We start from the raw sequence: 25,793 nt of genomic DNA on the forward strand, positions 1-25,793 counted from the left end.
CAGAGAGTTGGAATCTTTCTCTATTCTCGGGGAGTTTGATATCAGCCTTTCTCCTGTGAATATAGAGCCGCCTTATAGGGCCGTGATCATCTTTGAAAGAGCTGCCAATTAATCCCACTCCCCGGCCCTTTCCCCACAGCCCTGCAAACTTTTCCTTTAAATAGATCCAATTCACTTTCGAAAATTCCTGTTGAATTTGCTTCTACCACCCTTTCAGACAGTGCATTCCAGATCACAACAACTCACGGAGCAAAAAATGTCTAATCTCCCCTCTGGCTTTTTGCCAATGATTTGATGTGATGTGTTTACTTGTTAAATACATTTGCTGAGTGGATTTAAATTTAAAACCAAGTTCTGAGGCGTGATGCTCTATTCACACATCGAAGGTGAGAGAGATGCTGTGGGTCACACACTAAGTCCAGTAGCTGAAAGTCATTAACAGACTGGGTTTTGTGTTTAGTGATCCCGAGCGTGTTACCGATACCTTCCCTGGACACCAAGGCTAGGAGAGGCACTCTGGAATGTATGGCGAGCTGGGACTTGTCCATGAGAGCAACCGAAGGTATGAAAAGTGAAATAATCTAGAGATAGAAAGGAGAAAAGGCCCAAAAATGGAGCAGTCTGTATCAGGACATCAATTAGTCTCCTCTTATCTTGGAGAAATCAAGGACTCGACACACTGTGTGTTTGAAACAAAGCTGATTTATTTGACATATCAAAATATTAAACTCCAGCCCAGTTATAGGAGTTATTAACATCAGCAGAAACAAACGTGAACTACCAGAATGAACATGGTTCAGTCCTGGATGTGATTAACAGCAGCAATATCAGCAGAATCCAACCCCTGCAGTCGATCATGAACTCGCTGGTCTGTCAGCAGGTTGGATGACTGAGTGAATCCCTTCCCACACTCGGAGCAGGTGAACGGCCTCTCCCCAGTGTGAACTCACTGGTGTCTCAGCACTTTGGATGACTGAGTGAATCCCTTCCCACACACGGAGCAGGTGAACTGCCTCTCCCCAGTGTGAACTCGCTGGTGTCTCAGATGGTGAAATGATTTAATGAATCCCTTCCCACACATGGAGCAGGTGAATGGCCTCTCCCCAGTGTGAACTCGCTGGTGTCTCAGATGTTGGGAAGAACAAATGAATCCCTTCCCACACACGGAGCAGGTGAATGGCCTCTCCCCAGTGTGAACTCGCTGGTATGCAATGAGGTTGCAAGAATGCCTGAACCTCTTCCCACAGTGAGAGCAACTGAACGGTCTCTCATCAGTGCGAACTCGCTGATGTTGAATTAGTCCCTCAGAACTTTTAAAGCAGTTCCCACAATCAGCACATTTAAAAGGTCTCTCATCACTGTGAACTCGCTGGTGTGATCGGAGGACAGATGAGTGAGTGAATCCCTTCCCACACACGGAGCAGGTGAACAGTCTCTCCCCGGTGTGACTGTGTCGATAAGTTTCCAGCTGGGATGGGTAATTGAATCCCTTCCCACAGTCCCCACATTTCCACGGTTTCTCCGTTGTGAGGGTGTCCTTGTGTCTCTCCAGGTTGGATGATCAGTTGAAGCCTCGTCCACACACAGAACACGTGTACGGTTTCTCCCCGCTGTGAATGGTGCAATGTTTTTTCAGGCTGCCTAACTGGTTAAAGCTCTTTCCACAGTCAGTGCACTGGAACACTCTCACTCGGGTGTGTGTGTCTCGGTGCTTTTCCAGTCACATTGATGTTTGAAATCTTTTCCCAGACAGAACAGACAGAAATTCCTCCTTCCACATTCAAAGGCCGATGATATTCAGGTCCTGATGAATTGAGTGACTCTGTCAGATCTTGACGTGATGTTTGGTTTGAGTTTCCTGTCTGCAAATCCTCCCCTTCTAACAGCCTGTAAAAGGAGTTTACAAAAGTCATCATTGTAAGTACAGACTAGAAATTCAGAACAGACAATTCTAGTTTCTATGGAACATTCTTTCCTCTCTTGTTCCCCTAAAGCTGTAAATCCCCGTCCCACACACTCTCCCTCCTCCCTGTGCTGAAATCCAAACCCATCGCAGCATCTCCAACATTTCTTTCCTCCACTCCCAGTTTCCCCCTCCCTCTACTCTGGTTGGGTTCAGTTCTACACCCGCTGTGTGTAGAGTGAGAATAAAATCAATGAGTCAATGAAAGTCTCTCCTGGTCATTGAAGCCCCGCCCACTCTTTGTTCCTGTACCAAGATGGCCGCACATGCACCGTGCTGCAGATGGAACCGGTCTGTCTTTCCTCCACCAAGATGGCGGCACGTAACCTGGGCCTGTCACCGAGAAAAAGCCTCACCGCTGCCGTCCGGTGGAACACAGACCGGGCCATTGGATCTCATTTGGGCCTGAGGCCGTTCTCAAACTTTATAAAACCTGCGGCGCGGCCTACCCACAGTTTATTAATCTCCCGACCCCACTCCCGCTGACCTACAGCTCCGCCCGGCGAACGCACAGAGCCTGTCCCGCGCCTGCGCGCTGGGCTCCTGACATCCGCCCCAGGAAACTTGACAGAGGAATCTGGATTGTCCCCGTCACTCGTTCTTAAAGGGACAGCACCCTGTGTCTGGGCAGCTGCCGTTAAAGGCACAGACACAGCTTCACCCTTCTCTATTATGAATAAAAACAGGAAATACTCAGCAGATCAGGCAGCATCTGTGGAGAGAGAATCAGTGTTAATAGATAGATCTTCCCTAACCAACTTCTTAGACTTTTTTGAAAGAGACGACGTCCTGAATTAAATGGGGCGTATCCCAAATTAAATGGTGTAGTGTACCTGGACATCCAAAAGGCCTTTGACAAAGTATTGCATGAGAGACTTCTTTACAAACCAAGGTCGGGACTGAAAGCCAATAAATCCCCTGGACCTGATGGCCTACATCCTAGGGTTTTGAAAGAGGTGGCCAAAGAGATAGTGGATGCACTGATTGTCATTTTCCAAAATTCCAGATTCTAGAATGGTTCCCGCGGATTGGAAAGTACCAAATGTAACCCCACTATTTAAGAAAGACCGCCTATTTCCACCTCCGTAACATTGCCCATCTCGGCCCTTGCCTCAGCTCATCCGCTGCTGAAACCCTCATCCATGCCTTTGCTACCTCTAAACTTGACTATTCCAATGCACTCCTGGCTGGCCTCCCACATTCCACCCTATGTAAACTCGGCTGCCCATGTCCTAACTCGCACCATTCCCGTTCGCCCATCTCCCCTGTGCTCGCTGACCTACATTGACTCCCAGTTAAGCAACGCCTCAATTTCAAAATTCTCATCCTTATTTTCCAATCCCTCCATGGCCTCGGCCCTCCCTATCTCTGTAACTCCTTCAGCCCCACAAACCCCCGAGATATCTGCGCTCCTCTAATTCTGCCCTCTTGAGCATCCCTGATTATAATCACTCAACCATTGGTGGCCGTGCCTTCTGGTGCCTAGGCCCTAAGCTCTGCAATCCCCTGCCTCACTACCTCTCTTTCCTCCTTTAAAATGCTCCTTAAAACCTACCTCTTTGACCAAGCTTTTGGTGACCTGCCAAAATTTACCCTTATGTGGCTCGGTGTCAAATTTTCTGTCTTACAATACTCCTGTGTAGCGCCTTGGGATGCTTTACTACGTTAAAGGTGCTATATAAATACAAGTTGTTGTTGTTGTTGTTGAAAGGAGGGAGAGAGAAAACAGGGAACTACAGACCTGTTAGTCTGGCATCCGTAGTAGGGAAAATGCTAGAATCTATTGTTAAGGACATGGTAACAGGGCACTTAGAAAATAATAATAAGATTGGGCAGAGTCAACACAGATTTATGAAAGGGAAATCAAGTTTGACAAATCTGTTGGAGTTTTTTGAGGTTGTAAGTAGCAGAATAGATAAGGGGGAACCAGTGGATGTGGTGTATTTAGATTTTCAGAAGGCATTCGATAAGGTGTCACACAAGGGGTTATTAAATAAAAGCACTACTGGCGCGAATTCATCAACTCATTTCTCTTATCTGGAAGGAGGAGAGCATGCCAGGGGATCTCAGAGATGCCGTAATTGTGACCATCTTCAAGAAAGGTGACAAGTCCGATTGCGATAATTACAGAGGAGTTTCCCTGCTGTCTGCCACAGGGAAAGTCATCGCAAGAATCCTCCTCAATTGCCTTCTCCCAGTGGCCAAAGAGCTCCTCCCAGAATCGCAATGCTGATTCCGCTCACTAAGGGGCACAACGGACATGATCTTCACCACACGTCAACTACAAGAGAAATGCAGGGAACAGCACCAACCGCTGTACATGGCCTTCTTTGATCTCACAAAGGCCTTCGACACTGTCAACCGTGAGGGGTTATGGAGTGTCCTCCTCAAATTCGGCTGCCCTCAAAAGTTTGTCACCATCCTCTGCCTGCTTCACGACGACATGCAAGCCGTGATCCTGACCAACTGTTCCACCACAGACCCAATTCACGTATGAACCGGTGTCAAGCAAGGCTGTGTAATTGCACCAACGCTCTTCTCAATCTTCCTTGCTGCAGTGCTCCATCTCACCCTCAGTAAGCTCCCCGCTGGAGTGGAGCTAATTTACAGAACAAACGGGAAACTGTTCAACCTCCATCACCTCCAGTCCAGATCCAAGGTTGTCTCATCCTCTGTCGTCGAATTACAGTATGCAGACGATGCTTGCATCTGCGCTCACTCGGAGGTCGAACTCCAAACCATTGTCAACACCTTCACTGGAGCGTACCAGAGCATGGGCCTTACACTAAACATCCGTAAGACAAAAGTCCTCTACCAACCTGCCGCCGCCACACAGTACTGCTCCCCGATTATCAAAATCCACGGCAAGGCCCTGGACAACGTGGACCACTTTCCATACCTCGGGAGCCTACTGTCAACAAGGGCAGACATCGACGACGAAGTCCAACACCACCTTCAGTGTGCCAGTGCAGCCTTCAGTCACCTGAGGAAGAGAGTGTTTGAAGACCAGGACCTCAAACCTGGCACTAAGCTCATGGTCTACAGAGCAGCAGTGATAACTGCCCTGCTGCATGCCTCAGAGACATGGACCATATACAGCAGGCACCTCAAAGCACTGGAGATGTACCACCAACGCTGCCTCCGCAAGATCCTGCAAATCCATTGGCAGGATAGGCGCATCAACGTCAGTGTTCTTGCTCAGGCCAACATCCCCAGCATCGAAGCTCTGACCATGCTCAATCAGCTCCAATGGATGGGTCCCATTGTCCGCATGCCCAATACGAGACTCCCAGAACAAGCGCTCTACTTGGAGCTCCAGCACGGCAAGAGAGCCCCAGGTGGGCAGAGGAAACACTTCAAGGACACCCTCAAAGCCTCCTTGAAAAAGTGTAACATCCTCACTGATACCTGGGAATCCCTGGCCCAAGACCGCACAAAGTGGAAGAGAAGCATCCGGGAAGGCGCCGAACACCTCGAGTCTCTTCGCTGGGAGCAAGCGGAAGCCAAGCGCAGGCAGCACAAGGAGCGCACGTCAACCCAAGCGCCCCACCCACCCGCCCCTTCAACCACAATCTGCCCCACCTGTGACAGAGACTGTAGGTCCCGCATGGACTCATCAGTCACCTGAGAACTCATTTTTAATGTGGAAGCAAGTCATCCTCGGTTCCAAGGCACTGTCGAAGAAACAAAATTAGGGCTTATGGGATTGGGGGTAATATACTAGCATGGATTGAGGATTGGTTAATAGACAGAAAACAGAGAGTAGGAATAAATGGGTCATTTTCAGGTTGGCAGGCTGTAACTAGTGGGATATCACAAGGATCAGTGCTTGGGCCCCAGCTATTCACAATCTACATCAATGATTTGGATGATGGGACCAAATGTCATATTTCCAAGTTTGCTGACGACTCGAAATTAGCTGGGATTGTGAGTTGTGAGGAGGATGCAAAGAGGCTTCAAGGCAATTTGGACAAGTTGAGAGAGTGGGCAAATACATGGCAGATGCAGTATGACATGGATAAATGTGAAGTTATCCACTTCGGTAGGAAAAACAGAAAGGCAGAGTATTATTTAAATAGTGAGAGATTGGGAAATGCTGATGTACAGAGGGACCTGGGTACAGAGGGAGGCTTCAAGGGGATATAGACAGGCTATGTCTTTATTGCACCTTCTCCAGTGTCTCTACTTTTTATAATATGGAGACCAAAACTGTTCACACTATTCCAAGTGTGGTCTAACTAAGTTTCAATACAAGTTTAACATAACTTCTCTGCTGTTAAATTCTATCCCTTTAGAAATGAACCCCAGTGCATTGTTTGCTTATTTTATGGCCTTATTAACCTGCATTGTTACTATTAGTGACTTGTGTATCTGGACCCTGAGATCACTTTGCTCCTCTACCCTATTTAGACTCTTAATTTCCAAGTAGTATGTGGCCTCCTCATTCTTCCTACCAAAATACACCACCTCACACTTATCTATATTGATATTCATTTTTCAATTACACGCCCATTCTGCAAAGGTATTAATATATTCTTGTATTTTGTCACAGTGTTCCTCAGTATTAACTTTACCCTCCAACTTGGTGCCAACAACAAATTTTGAAATTGTTCTTCTGATTCCTGAGTACAAATCGTTTATGTAAACAGTGGTCGCAGCCTGTGAAACACCACTTTCCACCTTTTGCCAGTCTGAATAGCCACTCCTAACCCCTACTCTCTGTTTTCTGTTTTGTAACCAGCTTGCTATCCATAACAGTTTGTAAGATCTAGAAGATGGCCAAGGTCAGGCCGTGTGGAGTGAAGGGCCAGGCAGCAGAATGGATGGAAAGATGGCTACAAAACAGAAATCAGAGGGTTGGAGTTAAGGGATTTAAGTGTGTTGCTGTATACTACATAGGATGCAAGGAGGCTTCAAGGGGATATAGACAGGCTAAGTGAGTAGCAAAAATATGGCAAATGGAATATAACACGGAGAAATGTGAAGTTATCCACTTTGGTAGGAAAAATAGAAAAACAGAGTATTTTTTAAATGGTAAGAGATTGGGAAATCTTGTTGTACGAGGCCCCTTGGGTCGAACCGATCATAATATGATTGAATTCTTCATTAAGATGGGGAATGAAGTAGTTGACTCAGAGACAAGAGTCCTCAATTTAATAAAGGAAACTACGATGCTCTGAGGAGCGAGTTGGGTAGGATTGATTGGGGAATGTCACTCAAAGGGTTGACGGTGGATAGGCAATGGCAAACATTCAAAGACCGAATGTATGAGCTACAGAATTTGTTCATCCCAGTTTGGCATAAAAATAAAACAAAAAAGGTGACTCAACCGTGGCTAACAAGGGAAATTAGGGATAGCATAAGATCCAAGGAGAGGACATATAAATTGGCTAGAAAAAGCAATAATCCTGAGGATTGGGAGCAGTTTAGGAGTCAACAAAGGAGGACAAAGGGATTAATTAAGAATATGAGAGTAAGCTAGTAGGGAACATAAAAACTGACTGTAAAAGCTTTTATAGATATGTGAAGAGAAAAAGATTGGTGAAGTCAAGCGTAGGTCCCTTACAGTCAGAATCAGGGGAATTTATAATGGGAAACAAGGAAATGGCAGACCAACTAAATACATACTTTGGTTCTGTCTTCATAAAGGAGGGCACAAATAACCTCCCAGAGATGCCAGGGAACATAGGGTTTGATGAAAGGGAGGAACTGAAAGAAAATCAGTATTTGTAGGGAAATGGTGTTAGGAAAATTGATGGGACTGAAGGCCGATAAATCGCCAGGGCCTGATGGTCTACATCCCAGGGTACTTAAGGAGGTGGCCCTAGAGATTGTAGATGCATTGCTGGTCATCTTCCAGAACTCGATAGACTCTGGAACAGTACCCATGGATTGGAGGGTAACTAATGTTACCCCACTATTCAAAAAAGGTGGTAGAGAAAAAGCGGGGAATTATAGACCGGTAAGCCTGACATCGGTAGTGGGGAAAATGCTAGAGTCTATTATAAAAGAGGTAATAGCAGAGCACTTGGAAAGCAGTGACAGGATCAGACAAAGTCAACATGGATTTACAAAAGGTAAATCATGCTTGACTAATCTCCTGGAATTTTTTGAGGATGTAACTGGTAAAATAGACAAGGGAGAACCAGTTGATGTGGTGTATTTGGACTTTCAGAAGGGTTTCGATAAGGTCCCACATAAGAGATTAGCATGCAAAATTAAGGCACATGGGGTTGGGGGCAAGGTATTGACTTGGATAGAGAACTGGTTGGCGGACAGAAAGCAAAGAGTTGGAATAAACGGGTCGTTTTCCGAGTGGCAGGCAGTGACTAGTGGGGTACCACAAGGATCGGTCCTAGGACCCCAGCTGTTCACAATATATATTAATGATCTGGACGAGGGAATTGGATGTAATATCTCCAAATTTGCAGACGACACAAAGCTGGGTGGGAGGGTAAGCTGTGAGGAGGATGTCGTGAAACTCCAGTACGATTTGGGCAGGTTGGGTGATTGGGCAGAAACATGGCAAATGCACTATAATGTGGATAAATGTGAGGTTATCCACTTTGGTGGCAAAACCAGGAAGGCAGATTATTATTTGAATGGCAATAGATTGGGAGAAGGGGAAGTGCAAAGAGACCTGGGTGTTATTGTGCACCAGTCGCTGAAGGTAAGCATGCAGGTGCAGCAGGCGGTTAGGAAGGCAAATGGTATGTTGGCCTTTGCAGCAAGAGGGTTCGAGTACAGGAACAAGGATGTCTTGCTACAGTTGTACAGGGCCTTGGTGAGACTGCACCTTGAGTATTGTGTGCAGTTATGGTCACCTTACCTGAGGAAGGACGTTCTTGCCATGGAGGGAGTGCAGTGAAGATTCACCAGGCTGTTACCTGGGATGGCATGAATGATGTATGAGGAGAGATTGTGTCGATTGGGCTTATACTCACTGGAGTTTAGAAGATTGAGAGGGGATCTCATCGAAACCTATAAAATTCTGTCAGGTCTGGACAGACTAGATGCAGGAAGGATGTTTCTGATGGCTGGGGAGTCCAGAACCAGGGGTCATAGTCTAAGGATAAGGGGTAAGCCATTTAGGACTGAAATGAGGAGGAATTTCTTCACCCAGAGAGTGGTGAACCCGTGGAATTCTCTGCCACAGAGGGCGGTGGAGGCCAGTTCATTAAATATATTCAAGAAAGAATTGGATATATTTCTTGAGGCTAAAGGGATCAAGGGGTATGGGGAGAAGGCAGGGGCAGGGTACTGAATTTGGATGATCAGCCATGATTTCATTGAATGGTGGAACAGGCTCAAAGGGCCGAATGGCCTACTCCTGCTCCTATCTTCTATGTTTCTATGTTGGTGTTCAGAGGGACCTTGGTGTCCTTGTACACGAATCACTGAAAGTTAACATGCAGGTACAGCAAGCAATTAGGAAAGCAAATGGTATGTTGGCCTTTATTACAAGGGGATTTGAGTATAAGAATAAAGACGTCTTACTGCAATTACATAGGGCCCTGGTGAGACCTCACCTGGAGTATTGTGCACAGTTTTGGTCTCCTTACCTAAGGAAGGAGATACTTGCCATAGAGGGAGTGCAGCGAAGGTTCGCCAGACTGGTTCCTGGGATGAGAGGGTTGTCCTATGAGGAGAGATTGAGTAGACTAGGCCTATATTCTCTAGAGTTTAGAAGAATGAGAGGTGATCGCATTGAAACATACAAAGTTCTTACAGGGCTTGACAGAGTAGATGCAGGGAGGATGTTTCCTCTGTCTGGGGAGTCTAGAACCAGGGGTCACCGTCTCAGAATAAGGGGTCGGCCATTTAGAAGGAAAAAGAAAGACTTGCATTTATATAGCGACTTTCATGACCACCAGACGTCCCAAAGTGCTTTACAGCCAATTAAGTACTTTTGGAGTGTAGGCACTGTTGTAATGTAGGAAATTGTGCAGACAATTTGCGCACAGCAAGCTCCCACAAACAGCAATGTGATCGTAACCAGATAATCTGTTTTTTGTGTTATGTTGATTGAGGGATAAATATTGGCCAGGACACCGGGGATAACTCCCCTGCTCGTCTTTGAAATAGTGCCATGGGATCTTTTATGTCCACCTGAGAGAGCAGACGGGGCCTCGATTCAACATCTCATCTGAAAGACGGCACCTCTGACAGTGCCGCACTCTCTCAGCACTGCACTGGAGAGTCAGCCTAGATTTATGTGCTCAAGTCCCTGGAGTGGGAGGTGAACCCACAACCATGTGACCCAGAGACAAGCTGCCAACTGAACCACAGCTGACTGAGATGAGAAGAAACTTCTTCACTCCGAGGGTGGTGAATCTTTGGAATTCTCCACCCCAGAGGGCTGTGGAGGCTCAGTCGTGGAGTATATTCAAGGCAGAGATTGATAGATTTTTGAATATTAAGGGAATCAAGGGATATGGGGATAGTGCAGGAAAGTGGAGATGAGGTAGAAGATCAGCCAGGATCTTAGTGAATGGCGGAGCAGGCTGGTAGGGCCAAATGGCCGACTGCTGCTTAGAAACATAGAAGATAGGAGCAGGAGTAGGCCATTCAGCCCCTCGATCCCACTCCGCCATTTAATGAGATCATGGCTGATCATCCAAATTCAGTACCCTGTCCCTGCCTTCTCCCCATATCCCTTGATCCCTTTAGCCTTAAGAAATATATCCAACTCCTTCATCAATATATTTAATGGCCCAGTAATTCCGTTCCAAACGCGTGAGTACGGTCGGGATACTCACGCGTCTGGCCGGAGGAAATGCCGGTTTTCAGCATGCACAGCGCATGCGGAGAAAACCGGCATTTCCTGCCCTCTGAACGAAGGGGTTCAGAGGCACAGCGCGTGCGACTGCACAGGCAGCACGTGCGCAGTGAACTTCGTCGATTTCATTCATGGATTCAGTGAGGTTAAGTCCTTACAACTTACACATGAAAAAAGCATGTGTAAAGTTGCTCCAGAGGCTGTGGAGGAAGATATATTTTATCGTGGAGCTTCTGAAAGGCAATATTTTTGTTTGGGAAAGGGAGGAAAGTTATTTTAAGAAATGATTTTGTAAGTTTTAAAGTTTAATTTTTTTTTTTTTAACGGGTTTTCAGTACTGTAGGTAGAAGGAGCAATTGTGGCTGTGTGAATTGAATTTGCTGTGTTTATTACATGTGAAAATGACTGTTCTAAAATGAGTAATGTAACATTTCCAACATTTTTAAGAAAGAAACTTTTCATCAGTAATATATTCTTTTAAGTAATTATGTATGTATGTCCGTATATATTCCTTTATGTATATGTATATATTCCTTTACTTATGTGTATGAATGTATGTATTTAATTATGATTTTCCAATAAGTTACTTTCTCTGCAAGTCATAATTAAATACATACATTCATACACATAAGTAAAGGAATATATACATACATACATATACGCAAAGGAATATATACAGACATACATACATAATTACTTAAAAGAATATATTACTGATGAAAAGTTTCTTTCTTAACAATGTTGGAGTCATTTTCACATTTAATAAACACAGCAAATTCAATTCACATAGCCACAATTGCTCCTTCTACCTACAGTACTGAAAACCCGTTTTAAAAAACAAAAATAAACTTTAAAACTTACCTCAGCATTTCTTAAAATAACTTTCCTCCCTTTCCCAAACAAAAATATTGCCTTTCAGAAGCTCCACGATAAAATATATCTTCCTCCGCAGCCTCTGGAGCAACTGTACTCATGCTTTTTTCATGTGTAAGTTGTAAGGACTTAACCTCACTGAAAGCATGAATGAAACCGGCGAATTTTACTGCGCATGCGCTGCCTGTGCAGTCGCACGCGTTCTGCCTCTGAACCCCTTCGTTCAGAGGACAGGAAATGCCGGTTTTCCCCGCATGCGCTGTGCATGCTGAAAACCGGCATTTCCTCCGGCCAGACGCGTGAGTACCCCGACCGTACTCGCGCGTTTGGAACGGAATTACTGGGCCAACATTTTACATGTCAATAAAATGAAAAATTTAACAATTGCACGATTTGCCCCCTCGCATCTGCGACTGAGGGTCCAAGGAGGTGCATTGCACAAGAGGTCATCGTCGCACGTATCCTCACACTGTTCCCTTTCGGGAACTGTATGAAGTGGTGGAAGGATTTCTGGCCACGTTAACGCTCCTTCCGTGACCATAACCATCTTCATACCAGCCATTAGGGTGGTTAGTCCTATGGCGTGAGGGTTTTACGGGCTCCCACAACCCATCTGAGGGGGGGGGGGGGCCACCCACACCCGCAGACGCAAGTATCCCGCTGGATGTCCACCCAGAATATATAGTTGGAGCTCCGACTCCACTTGCCGGGACTGTCTGGAGCGGGGTTCGAAACCCTACTCCTTCTGGCCCAGCGGCAGGGATGCTTACCGCTACGCAAAAGGCCCACTCCGCGCAAAAGGTGACACCCATACGTTTCCTGCGCCTTTTCCCTCCCCGTGACTGGAGCCCTATGCTGCCACTTGAAAGACCAAGCTATCATCTGTCCTTTTTGCAGCGCCTTTGACTTCTCATTACCAATGATGAGCAGGCGCTGCGCCTCCACTTCGTTGAGGAGATTGCTGAGGTCATCATCAGTTCAATTGTGAGTTCTTTTAATGCCGTGAATTGTGCTCATTCCAGCCATTTCACGTTGCTAATCGGAGTGGGCCTTTGGCGTAGCGGTAGGATCCCCGCCGCTGGGCCAGATGGGGTAGGGTTTCGAACCCCGCTCCAGACAGTCCCGGCAAGTGGAGTCGGAGCTCCGGCTCTAAATTCTGGGTTGACATCCAGTGGGATATTTGCGTCCATGGGTGTGGGTGGCCTCCCCTCCTCGTGTAGCTTGTGGGAGCCTGTAAAACCCTCCCGCCATAGGACTAACCACCCTAATGGCTGGTTCAAATATGGTTACAGCCACGGAAGGAGCATTAATCACGGCCATAAATACTTCCACCACTTCATACAGTTCCCCAAAGGGAACAGTGTGAAGACACGTGTGACGATGACGTTGCTACATAAATAAATGGAATGAAAAAAATTCTTTCAGGGCTTTTAAAAGTCTTTAAATTGCTTTAATTCTGTTTAAAACTACTTCAGATTCTTCAAAATAATGTCAACGTTTTTAAAAGTTTATAAAAGTTACCAAAAGCTTCATGAAAATACCAAAAACCTAGTTGAATTGCTGCTCTGCATGTAAAAATGCTTTTCAGCTTGTGAGAAACATTGGGGGCGTGTCCGATTAAACTGAGACCTCAAGGGGCGTGTCTAAGTTGCACAGCACGCTCCAGGCTTCGCGCTGGCTGCACTCCTGGGCGGCGTGACGTCAGTCGCTGCCCGGGATTCTTCTCTTTCAAACAGGAATTCCAGGCGTCCCTGGAGGTGAACGGCAGGCGCGTCGGGTAAGTGCAGATCGGGGGCTTGCACGCGCGGCAAGCCCCCGACCCGAATTTCTGCCCCAATTAATGAATTGGCCTCAACTGCCCTCTGTGGCAGAGAATTCCACAGGTTCACCACTCTCTGGGTGAAGAAATTCCTCCACATCTCTGTCCTAAATAGCTTACCCCTTATCCTTAGACTGTGACCCCTGGTTCTGGACTCCCCGACCATCGGCAACATCCTTCCTGCATCTAGTCTGTCTAGTCCTGTTAGAATTTTATAAGTTTCAATGAGATCCCCTCTCATTCTCCTAAACTCTAGCGAATATTAGCCTAATCGACCCAATCTCTCCTCATATGTAATTCCTGCCATCCCAGGAATCAGTCTGGTGAATCTTCGCTGCACTCCCTCCATGGTAAGAACATCCTTCCTCAGATAAGGTGACCAAAACTGCACACAATACTCAAGGTGCGGTCTCACCAAGGCCCTGTACAACTGCAGCAAGACATCCTTGCTCCTGTACTCGAACCCTCTCGCTATGAAGGCCAACATACCATTTGCCTTCTTAACCACCTGCTGCACCTGCATGCTTACCTTCAGCGACTGGTGCACAAGGACACCCAGGTCTCGTTGCACTTCCCCTTCTCCCAATCTATTGCCGTTCAGATAATAATCTTCCTTCCTGTTTTTGCCACCAAAGTGGATAACCTCGCATTTATCCACATTATACTGCATCTGCCAAACATCTGCCCAATCACCCAACCTGTCCAAATCATACTGGAGTTTCTCGGCATCCTCCTCACAGCACACACGCCCACCCAGCGTTGTGTCGTCTGCAAACTTGGAGATATTACATCTAGTTCCCTCGTCTAGATCATTAATATATATTGTGAATAGCTGGGGTCCCAGCACCGATCCCTGTGGTACCTCACTAGTCACTGCCTGCCACTCGGAAAAAGAGCCGTTTATTCCAACTCTTTGCTTCCTGTCTGCGAGCCAGTTCTCTATCCAAGTCAGTACCTTGCCCCCAATCCCATGTGCTTTAACTTTACACGCTAATCTCTTATGCGGGACCTTATCGAAAGCCTTCTGAAAGTCCAAATACACCACATCCACTGGTTCTCCCTTATCTATTCTACCATATCTTTAAAAGGGGGAAAAGTCGGAGTGTGGTAACTACCGAGGTATCTCCCTTCTTTCTTCCACAGGAAAAGTGCTTGCCCGTGTCCTTGCTAACAGACTTTTGCCGTTATCTGAGGAGGTGCTTCCGGAGTCGCAGTGTGGTTTCCGACCATCCAGAGGAACAGCTGATATGATCTTCACAGCACATCAATTACAGGAGAAATGCCGTGAACAAACAACCACTGTTCATAGCTTTCATAGACTTAACTAAAGCTTTTGACACCGTCCACCACCAGACTTTATGGCATATTTTGTCTAAGCTTGGTTGCCCCGATAAATTCATCTTAGTTCTGAGGCTGCTACATGACAACATGTCCGCAGCAGTTCTCAGCAGCAGCAGTTCTATTTCAGAGCCCTTTACATTTGAGACAGGAGTAAAACAGGGCTGCATCATTGCTCCAACCCTTTCTGCAGTGTTCATCTCAGTTATTCTCCATCTCATCGGCAATGATCTGCCCACCGGAATTCAAATGCTTTACTGTACTGATGGCCGAATTTTCAATCTCAACAGGCTGAAGGCCAAGAGCAAAGTCTCCATCACTACCATTATGGAGTTACAGTATGCAGATGATAACGCCATCACAGCTCTGAGCATGATCTACAAAACACCTTGAATGCTTTTTCCAGAGCCTACAAACTTCTGGGCCTCACCATGAATATAAAGAAAACCCAGGTGCTCCACCAGCCATCACCTAATCAGCTTGCAACTCCTCCCTCTATAAAGATTGATAATAACACCCTTGAAAATGTCAACACCTTTCCATATCTTGGTAGCCATTTATCCTCCAAAGCTGACATTGATTCTGAAATCCATCACCGCCTGAGTTGTGCAAGTGCAGCCTTTTCTAAACTGAGGAGAGTCTTTGAAAATCATGACCTCCAAGTCCAAACTAAAATCCTTGTATACAAAGCCATCATCCTTCCCACCCTTTTATATGGAGCTGAAACCTGGACTACTTACAGTAGACATCTCAAAGCCTTAGAGCAATACCACCAACGCTCTCTACGCAAAATCTTGAGGGTCAGCTGGGAGGACAAGCGTACCAACTGGAGTGTACTTGAAGAGGCCAATATCTACAGCATCACTACGCTCATCATGCAGCATCAACTCCGATGGATTGGACATGTCATTCGCATGTCAGACTCACGTCTCCCAAAACAGGTTCTGTACTCCCAGTTGAAGGAAGGGCAGAGGTCTCCTGGTGGTCAAAAGAAGCGTTACAAAGATAACATCAAAGTAATCCTTAAAAAGTTCCATATCGATATTAATAACTGGGAGGAAATCGCACTGGACAGAGACAATTGGAGAAAATGCATCCACAACGGTGCCGCACTACATGAAAAGAATCTCCAGCGTGCCGCTGAGGATAAACGCCAGCGCCGTAAGGAGAGACAACAACTTAAGAAGACCCATACTCCAGCCACTACCAATAGTCTTACATGCCCACACTGTAGTCGAGTCTGTGGATCTCGGATTGGCCTCCAGTCACCTGAAGACCCACAAGTAGATGACTGATGAAGGACATACCATACTCGAATTCGAGTGGTTGCCGACGATGATGATTCTACCAGTTACATCCTCAAAAAATTCCAGTAGATTAGTCGAGCACGATTTACCTTTTGTAAATCCATGTTGACTTTGTCCGATCCTGTCACTGTTTTCCAAGTGCTCTGCTATTACATCTTTTATAATGGACTCTAGCATTTTCCCCACTACCGATGTCAGGCTTACCGGTCTATAATTCCCCGTTTTCTCTCTACCACCTTTTTTGAATAGTGGGGTAACATTAGCTACCCTCCAATCCATGGGTACTGTTCCAGAATCTATAGAATTTTGGATGACCAGCAATGCATCTACTATTTCTAGGGCCACTTCCTTAAGTACCCTAGGATGTAGATTATCAGGCCCTGGGGATTTATCGGCCTTCAATCCCGTCAATTTTCCTAACACCATTTCCCTACACTGATTTCATTCAGTTCCTCCCTCTCATTAGACCCTATGTTCCCCGACATCTCTGGGAGGTTATTTGTGTCCTCCTTTGTGAAGACAGAACCAAAGTATGTATTTAATTGGTCTGCCATTTCTTTGTTCCCCATTATTAATTCCGCTGATTCTGACTGCAAGTGACCTAGACTTGACTTCACCAATCTTTTTCTCTTCACATATCTATAGAAGCTTTTACAGTCAGTTTTTATGTTCCCTGAAAGCTTACTCTTATACTCTATTTTCCCCCTCTTAATTAATCCCTTTGTCCTCCTTTGCTGAATCCTAAACTGCTCCCAATCCTCAGGTTTGCTGCTTTTTCTGGCCAATTTATATGTCCTCTCCTTGGATCTTATGCTATCCCTAATTTCCCTTGTTATCCACTGTTGCGTCACATTTTTTGTTTTATTTTTATGCCAAACAGGGATGAACAAATTCTGTAGTTCATCCATGCGATCTTTAAATGTTTGCCATTGCTTATCCACCGTCAACCCTTTAAGTAACATTCCCCAATCCATCCTACCCAACTCACGCCTCATACCATCATAGTTTCCTTTATTTAAATTCAGGACCCTAGTCTCTGAGTCAAATACTTCACTCTCCATCTTAATGAAGAATACTATCATATTATGATTGCTCCGCCCCAAGGGGCTTCGCACAGCAAGATTGCTAATGAATCCTTTCTCATTACATAATACCCAGTCTAAGATGGCCTGATCTCTAGTTCGTTCCTCGACATATTGGTCCAGGAAACCATCCCGTATACACTCCAGGAATTCCTCCTCCACAGTATTGTTACTAATTTGGTTAGCCCAATCTATATGTAGATTAAAGTCACCCATGATAACTGCTGTGCCCTTATTGCACGCGTCTCTAATTTCCCATTTAATGCCATCCCCAACCTCGGCATTACTGTTTGGGGGTCTGTATACAACTCCCACTAACGTTTTCTGTCCCTTGGTATTTCTCAGCTCTACCCATACAGATTCCACATCATCAGAGCTAATATCCTTCCTTACTGTTGTGTTAATCTCCTCTTTAACCAGCAATGCTACCCCACCTCCTATTCCTTTTTGCTTGTCTTTTCTGAATATTGAATACCCCTGGATGTTGAGTTCCCAGCCTTGGTCACCCTGGAGCCATGTTTCGGTAATCCCAATCATATCATATCCGTTTACCTCTATTTGCACAGCTAATTCATCCACCTTATTATGAATGCTCCTCGCATTAAGACACAAAGGGCTGAAAATTCAGTAGGGTTAGCGCCCATTTTGCGGCGCTAGAGGGCCTAGCGCCGCAATGATAGCCGTTTCTGAAATTCACTTCGGCGCTGCCATCGGCGTTAGCCGGTTGCGCTGCGCCGGCACCGATGACGTCATCGGTGTGCGCAGCGTCCCGGTTGCCGTGGCAACGCGCCCGAACGCCGAAATTCAGTTGCGGCTGCCTCGCCCGTGGCAGCCGCAACTAAGACTCTGGCAACCGAGCCTTACACAAGTTAGCGCCGGCGCATTAAGGTCGCGCGGCGGCCGGCCGGTTTCCCGCCGGCCGCCTGCCCGCACCTCCCTCCCTGGACTCCTCCACCCCCCCCCCCGTGGAACAGATGCGTCTGGCCTGCAAGCCCGGCACTTGTCCGAGGTGCCGGGCTCATTTTTGAAAAAATCAAACGACCAGCGATCGGGTGAAGGCAGCGCCTCCTTAACGGGAGGAGGAGGCCTGCACTTCCCCAGCCTGCCGCACCGCATCGGGTGCCGCAGCGCTGGATTAGCGCCACAATGCGGCACTCAGCACCCATTGGGAGGCACTCACGCCCGCCAGTAGCGCCGGCAGCCGTCTGGGCGCGGCGCTACTGAATTTTTGGTGCCCGCAAGGGAATTAGCGCCGGCGCTAAATTTCCGGCGCTAAAGCCCTGGCGCGGCGTCAACTCAATTTCTAGGCCAAAGCCTTCAGGATTTTTTTTTTTAACACTCTCAGACCTTTTAGAATTATTATTTACTGTAGCCATATTTGATTTAAACCCTTGATTTCTCTGACTGCCACTTTTGCTTTACTCCTTCCTGTCTTTTGCTTCTATCCTTGTTTCCCTTTCCTCTGTCTCGCTGCACAGGTTCGCAACCCCCTGCCAATTTAGTTTAAACCCTCCCCAACAGCACTAGCAAACACTCCCCCTAGGACATCGGTTCCGGTCCTGCCCAGGTGCAAACCGTCCAGTTTTTACTGGTCCCACCTCCCCCAGAACCGGTTCCAATGTCCCAGGCATTTGAATCCCTCCCCCTTGCACCATTCCTCTAGCCACGTATTCATCTGAAATATCCTTCTATTTCTACTCTGACCAGCACGTGGCACTGGTAGCAATCCTGAGATTACTACCTTTGAGGTCCTATTTATTAATTTACCTCCGAACTCCATATATTCAGCTTTTAGGACCTCATCCCAGTTTTTACTTATATCGTTGGTACCTACATTCACCACGGCAACTGGCTGTTCACCCTCTCCCTCCAGAATGCTCAGCAGCGGCTCCGAGACATCCTTGACCCTTGCACCAGGGAGGCAACATACCATCCTGGAGTCTTGTTTGCGGCCGCAGAAATGCCTATCTATTCCCCTTACAATAGAATCCCCTATCACTATAGCTCTCCCGCTCTTTTCCTCTCGTCCTGTGCAGCAGAACCACCCATGGTGCCAGGAAGTTGGCTGCTGCTGCCTTCCCCCGATAAGCCATCTCCCTCAACAATATCCAAATTGGTACATCTGTTTGAGAGGGGGATGGCCACAGGGGACCCCTGCACTACCTGATTCGGCCTCAGCTGGAGCATTGTGCCCAATTCTGGGCATTGCACTTTATGAAGAATGTGAAGGCCTTAGAGAGGGTGCAGAAAAGATTTACAAGAATGGTTCCAGGGATGAGGGACTTCAGTTATGTGGATAGACTGGAGAAACCTTGAAGCAGAGAAGGCTGAGATGAGATTTGATGGAGATGTTCAAAATCATGAGGGTTCTGGACAGAGTAGATGGAGGGAAACTGTTCCCATTGGCGGAAGGGTCGAGAACCAGAGGACACAGATTTAAGGTGATTGGCAGAAGAACCAAAGGCGACATGAGGGAAAACTTTTTTACGCAGCGAGTGGTTAGGATCTGGAATGCACTGCCTGAAAGGGTGGTGGAGGCAGATTCAATCACGGCTTTCAAAAGGGAATTGGATAAGTTCCTGAAGTAAGGAAATATGCAGGGTTACGGGGAAAGGGCGGGGAGTGGGACTCGCTGAAGTGATCTTGCAGAGAGCCGGCACGGACTCGACAGGCTGAATGGCCACCTTCTGTGCTGTAACCATTCTCTGATTCTATAAAGTATTAGAAAGTTTGTTCCACAGAAGCACGGGGTTTATCTGCTTTTATTCATGAATTTAAAAAGTCTCTATTAAAACCTGAGCCAGTGTGTTGTGAGACAAAGAGCCTTGTGTCCAATAAGAGGAATAAAGGCCCACAGCCTCCCCTGGCCCCGAACAAGGGACTGGAGAAACTCGCTGCCCTGCGGATCAGACAATCAGCAGGCACTAGTCCCGCCCCTCGACTCCCCAATTAGTTGGAGGACCCACCGCCGGCTCGCCCCTCCAGCCCCGCCCCGCTCGCTCCCTATTGGTCGGAAGCTCCCGTCAATCAGGCCCGGGTCACGTGTCCCCGAGGAGATCACGTGCATCGTCCAACTGACGTCGCTCGGTCCGGGGCCTCGCGGACTCTCAGGTTTTTCTATTTCTCTTTATTCTCTCCCGATCCACCCCTCCCCCCCACCCCGCGCGATTCTCCACCCAATCGGAGCAGAGAAAACTCACTTTGCGTCACCGATCGCGACCCTGGAACCGACACCAAGGCCTTTCCCCGGAATGTCCCGCGCCGACTGCGCCCGACAGGATCCGAGTGCGCAGGCGCAGCTCCGAGTGGGGGAGGGGGGTTGGTCTCTGCTGGGCATGTGCGGTTATTACCCTTGGTGACCGGGAGGGGTCGCTGTGCTGGACTCGGCCCAAACCGCCGTCCCGCGTGCGCATGCGCGGGCTCTTGGCTGTCAATCAACCAACAGCCAGAAGAGGTCGCTGGTGAGACCAGTGAAGGAAGAAAGACTTGCATTTCTGTAGCGCCTTTCACCACCACCGGACGACCCAAAGTGCTTTACAGCCAATGAAGTACTCTTGAAGTGTAGTCGCTGTTGTAATGTAGGAAACGCAGCAGTCAATTAGTGCACACCAAGCTCCCACAAACAGCAAGGTGATAATGACCAGATAATCTATCATTTTGTTACATTGATTGAAGGATAAACATTGGTTAAGACACTGGAGATAATTCCCCTGCTCTTTCCCACATCACAACAGTGACTACACTCCAAAAGTACTTCATTGGCTGTAAAGCACTTCAAGACGTCTGGTGGTCATGAAAGGCGCTATATAAATGCAAGTCTTTCTTTCTCAAAATAGTGCCATGAGATCTTTTATATCCACCTGAGAGAGCAGACGGGGCCTCAGTTTAACGTCTCATCTGAAAGACGGCACCTCCGACAGTGCAGCACTCCCTCAGCACTGCACTGGAGTGTCAGCCTAGATTTTTGTGCTCAAGTCTCTGGAGTGGGACTTGAACCCACAACTTTCTGACTCAGAGGCGAGAGTGCTACCAACTGAGTCACAGCTGACACTAAAGAACAAGCTGTTCTGACAAAGGGTCATCGACCTGAAACGTTAACTCTGTTTCTGTCTCCACAGATACTGCCTGACCTGCTGAGTATTTCCAGCATTTTCTGTTTTTATTAAAGAAATGAGGGAGTGATTGCTGACAGGAAGAATGTTGGGTCGTCCTGCGCATGCGCACCTCCCTGGCGGCTGAGGTGAAACACTGACTCGCCCCCACCTGAGCCGCGCACGCATACCAGATGTTGCGGCTCCGCATGCGCGCCCGATGTTCCAACCGCGAGGTTCTGTGTGCTGAGCATGTGCGTTGCGGACCGATCGGGACAGGCAATTGTGGAGCAGGAGGGAGAGCGTGGGGGCCATGAGCACATGTGCGGGACTCAGCGTCAACAGAGCATTTTCTGGAGCGCTGGGGCTTGTGGGTATTACAGCCGCCATTACTGCTGATCCTTTCAACCAACCTGTGCAGCAGCTGGAGCCTGAAAATCAGCTTCACTGCCCCTGGGTTCGGAAAGGGGAAAATTAAACAACAGTTTGCCGCTGATCCTTTTCTGATCACAGCTGGAGTACTGTGTGCAGTTCTGGTCGCCTCACTATAGGAAGGATGTGATTGCTTTGGAGAGGGTGCAGAGAAGATTCACCAGGATGTTACCTGGGATGGAGCGCCTCAGCTATGAAGAAAGACTAAACAGGCTGGGGTTGTTTTCCTTGGAGCAAAGAAGGCTGAGGGGGGACCTGATTGAGGTGTACAAATGATGAGGGGCATAGATAGGGTAGATAAAGAGGAACTTTTCCCCTTAGTAGGGGGGTCAATAACAAGGGGGCATAGATTCAGGGTAAGGGGCAGCAGATTTAGAGGGGATTTGAGGAGGAACTTTTTCACCCAGAGGGTGGTTGGAAGCTGGAACTCACTGCCTGAAAGGGTGGTAGAGGCAGGAACCCTCACAACATTCAAGAAGCATTTGGATGGGCACTTGAAATGCCATTGCATACAAGGCTATGGACCAAATGCTGGAAAATGGGATTAGACTGGACAGGGATTGATGGATGGCGCAGACACGATGGGCCGAAGGGCCTCTTTCTGCACTGTAAAACTCTATGACTCTACAGGGTTATAGAAGTGGACAGTTACAGGCGGAAAGCTCAGACCAGACATCACGTCAAGATCTGACAGAGTCGCTCGATTCATCAGGACCTGAATATCATCGGCCTTTGCACATGGAAGGAGAAAGCAGTGATCACAGCGATGACAAACCGCACACGTGTTCGGTGTGTGGACGCGGATTCAGCCGATTGCCTGACCTGGCAAGACACGTGCACCGTCACACCGGGGAGAAACCGGGTAAAGGTGGGGACGGTGGGAAGGGATTCAGTTTCCCATCTGCATTGGAAGTTCAACGGCGCAGTCAAACCAGGGAAGTCCGTTCAGCTGCTCCGTGTGTGGAAAGGAATTTGTTCGTTCATTCCACCTGCAAACACACCAGCGAGTTCACACTGGGGAGAGGCCGTTTCAGTGTTCTGACTGTGAGAAGAGCTTTAAAAGCCCCGGGAAACTGAAGAAACACCAGCGAGCTCACACTGGGGAGAGACCGTTTCAGTGTCCTGACTGTGGGAAGAGCTTTAAAAGCCCCGGGGAACTGAAGCGACACCAGCTTGTTCACAATGGGGAGAGGCCAATTCAGTGTCCTAACTGTGGGAAGCGCCAGGGATCTGGTGTGACACCAGCTTATTCACACTGATCAGAGACCATTTCAGTGTTCTGACTGTGGGAAGAGCTTTAAAAGCCCCGTGGATCTGAAGCATCACCAGCTAGTTCACACTGACGAGTGACCCTTTAAATGTTCTGACTGTGGGAAGAGTTTTAAAAGCTCCCGGGAGCTGAAGAGACACCAACACCTACACACTGGGGAGATGCCGTTCACCTGCTCCGTGTGTGGGAAAGGATTCGCTGATTCATCCAACCTGCTGGCACATCAGCGAGTTCACACTGGAGAGAGGCCATTCACCTGCTCCGTGTGTGGGAAGGAATTCACTCAGTCATCCAACCTGCTGGTACATAAGCGAGTTCACACTGACGAGAGACCCTTTAAATGTTCTGATTGTGGGAAGAGCTTTTAAAGCTCCGGGGAGCTGAAGAGACATTGGCTCCTCCACACTGAGGAGAGACTGTTCACCTGCTCCGTGTGTGGGAAAGGATTCGCTGAATCATCGAACCTCCTGTCACACCAGCTTGTTCTCACTGACGAGAGACCCTTTAAATGTTCTGACAGTGGAAAGAGATTTAAAAGCTCCAGGGATCTGATAAGACAGCGGCTCCTCCACGCTGGAGAGAGACCATTCACCTGCTCAGTGTGTGGGAAGGGATTCACTCATTCATCCACCCTCCTGTCACACCAGCTTGTTCACACTGACGAGATCCTTTAAATGTTTTGACTGTGGGAAGAGCTTTAAAAGCTCGAAGAGCCTAAAGGGACACCAGCGAGTTCACACTGATCATAGAATCTAACAGCACAGAAGGAGGTGATTCGGCCCATCGTGTCTGTGCCGGCTCTTTGAAAGAGCTGTCCAATTTAGTCCCAAACCCCAACTTTATCCCCAGAACTCTGCAAACTAGTCCTCTTCAAGTACATGTCCAATTACTGTTTGAAAGTTCCTGTGGAACCTGATTCCAGCATCCTTTCAGATGGTGCGTTCCAGATCTTAACAACCCTCTGTGTGAAAACAATTCTCCTCATTTCCCCTCTAGTTCCTTTAGCAACTATTTTAAATCTGTGACCTTTGGTTACCGACCCACTTGCCAGAGTGAACAGTTTCTCCCTACTTGCTCGATCAAAACCCCTCATCATTTTGAACACCTCTATTAGGTCTCCTCTTAACCTTCTCTGCTCTAAGGGGAACAATCCCAACTTCTCCAAACTCTCCACATAACTGAAGTCCCTCATCCCTGGTACCATCCTGGTCAACCTCCTCTTCACCCTCTCCAAGGCCTTGACATCCTTCCTAAAGTGTGGTGCCCAGAATTATACACAAGACTCCAGCTGAGGCCAAAACCCTGCAGCTGCACAAAACCCTGGTTAGGCCACACCTGGAGCACTGTGAGCAGTTCTGGGCACCACACCTTAGGAAGGATATATTGGCCTTGGAGGGAGTGCAGCGTACGTTTACCAGAATGATATCCAGACTTCAACGGTTAAGTTACGGGGAGAGATTACACAAATTAGGGTTGTATTCCCTGGAATTTAGAAGGTTAAGGTGTGATCTGATCGAAGTTTTCAGGATATTAAGGGGAACCGATAGGGTAGATAGAGAGAAACTATTTCCGCTGGTTGGGGATTCTAGGACTGGGGGCATCGTCTAAAAATTAGAGCCAGACCTTTCAGGAGTGAAATTAGGAAACACTTCTACACACAAAGGGTGGTAGAAGTTTGGAACTCTCTTCCGCAAACGGCAATTGATGCGAGATCAATTGTTAATTTTCAATCTGAGATTGATAGGTTTTTGTTACCCAAAGGTATTAAGGGACATGGGCCAAAGGCGGGTGTATGGAGTTAGGTCGCAGATCAGCCATGATCTCATTGAATGGCGGAACAGGCTCGAGGGGCTGAATGGCCTCCTCCTGTCCTATGTTCCTAACTAGTGATTTGTAAATGTTTAGTTTAACTTCCTTGTTTTTGTATTCAATGGCCCTATTTACAAAGCCAAGTATCCCATACGCTTTCTGAACCGCCTCACCAACTTGCCGTGGCACTTTCAAAGATTTGTGAATATGGACCCCCAGGTCCCTCTGCTCTTGCACCCCCTCAAAATAGTCCCATTTAGATTATACGGCCTCTCCCTGTTGTTTCTCCCAAAGTGCATCACTTCTCACTTATCCTCATTTAATTTCATCTGCCTTGTGTCTGCTCATTTCACAGTCTGTCTCTGTCCTTCTGAAGTCTGCTACTACTATGCTCACTATTTACTACATTGCCAAGTTTTGTATCATCCATAATCTTTGAAATTGTACACCTATACCCAAGTCCAGGTCAGTTATATATAACAAGAAAAACAGTGGTCCTAATCCTGACCCCTGGGGGACCCCACTGCATACTTCCCTCCAGTCAGAAAAACATTCCTCAGTACTGCTCACTGCCTCCTCTCCCTTAGCCAATTATACCCAAATTACCATCAGCCCTTTAATTCCCTGTGCTTCTATTTTCCGAGTAAGTCTCTTGTGTGGTACTTTATCAAATGCCTTTTGAAAGTCCATATATACATCTACTGCACTACCTTCATCAACCCTCTGTTACTTCATCAAAGAACTCAATCAGGTTAGTCAGACATGATTTACCTTTAACAAATCCATACTGGTTGCCCCTTATTAACCCATGCTTCTCCAAGTGAGAATTAATTTTGTCCTTGACAATGGCCTCTAGTCGTTCACCCACCACTGACATTAGACTGATTGGCCTGTAGTTACCAGGTTTATTCCTCTCCCCTTTTTTAAACAGGGGTGTAACATTTGCAATCCTCCAGTCTTCTGGCACCACTCCCATATATCTGAGGGAGATTGAAAGATTGTGGTCAGAGCTTCTGCTGTCTCCACCCTA

The 25,793-nt window shown here is 47.3% G+C and overlaps 1 protein-coding gene and 1 pseudogene across 2 annotated transcripts in view; one reads left to right on the top strand and one right to left on the bottom strand.

The window, feature by feature from the left end:
* Positions 1–25,793, bottom strand: part of LOC147118521 (uncharacterized) — a 96,790-nt gene that overhangs the window by 18,237 nt on the left and 52,760 nt on the right. Inside the window, exons 3-4 of one of the 2 annotated variants that reach the window (XM_085984469.1) lie at positions 6,634–6,643; positions 2,447–2,456 (exon numbers count right to left, since the gene is read on the bottom strand). The exons of the other annotated variant lie outside the window; for it this stretch is intronic. Coding sequence (XP_085840595.1) covers positions 2,447–2,456; positions 6,634–6,643 — 20 coding nt within the window. The remainder of the gene's footprint in view (positions 1–2,446; positions 2,457–6,633; positions 6,644–25,793) is intronic. 2 annotated transcript variants of the gene reach the window in all.
* Positions 1–25,793, top strand: part of LOC147118522 (uncharacterized) — a 38,791-nt pseudogene that overhangs the window by 8,745 nt on the left and 4,253 nt on the right.

This window comes from Somniosus microcephalus, chromosome 4 (assembly GCF_052327205.1).
Source record: "Somniosus microcephalus isolate GS21.2 chromosome 4, FLI_Smic_1.0, whole genome shotgun sequence".
NCBI lineage: Eukaryota > Metazoa > Chordata > Chondrichthyes > Squaliformes > Somniosidae > Somniosus > Somniosus microcephalus.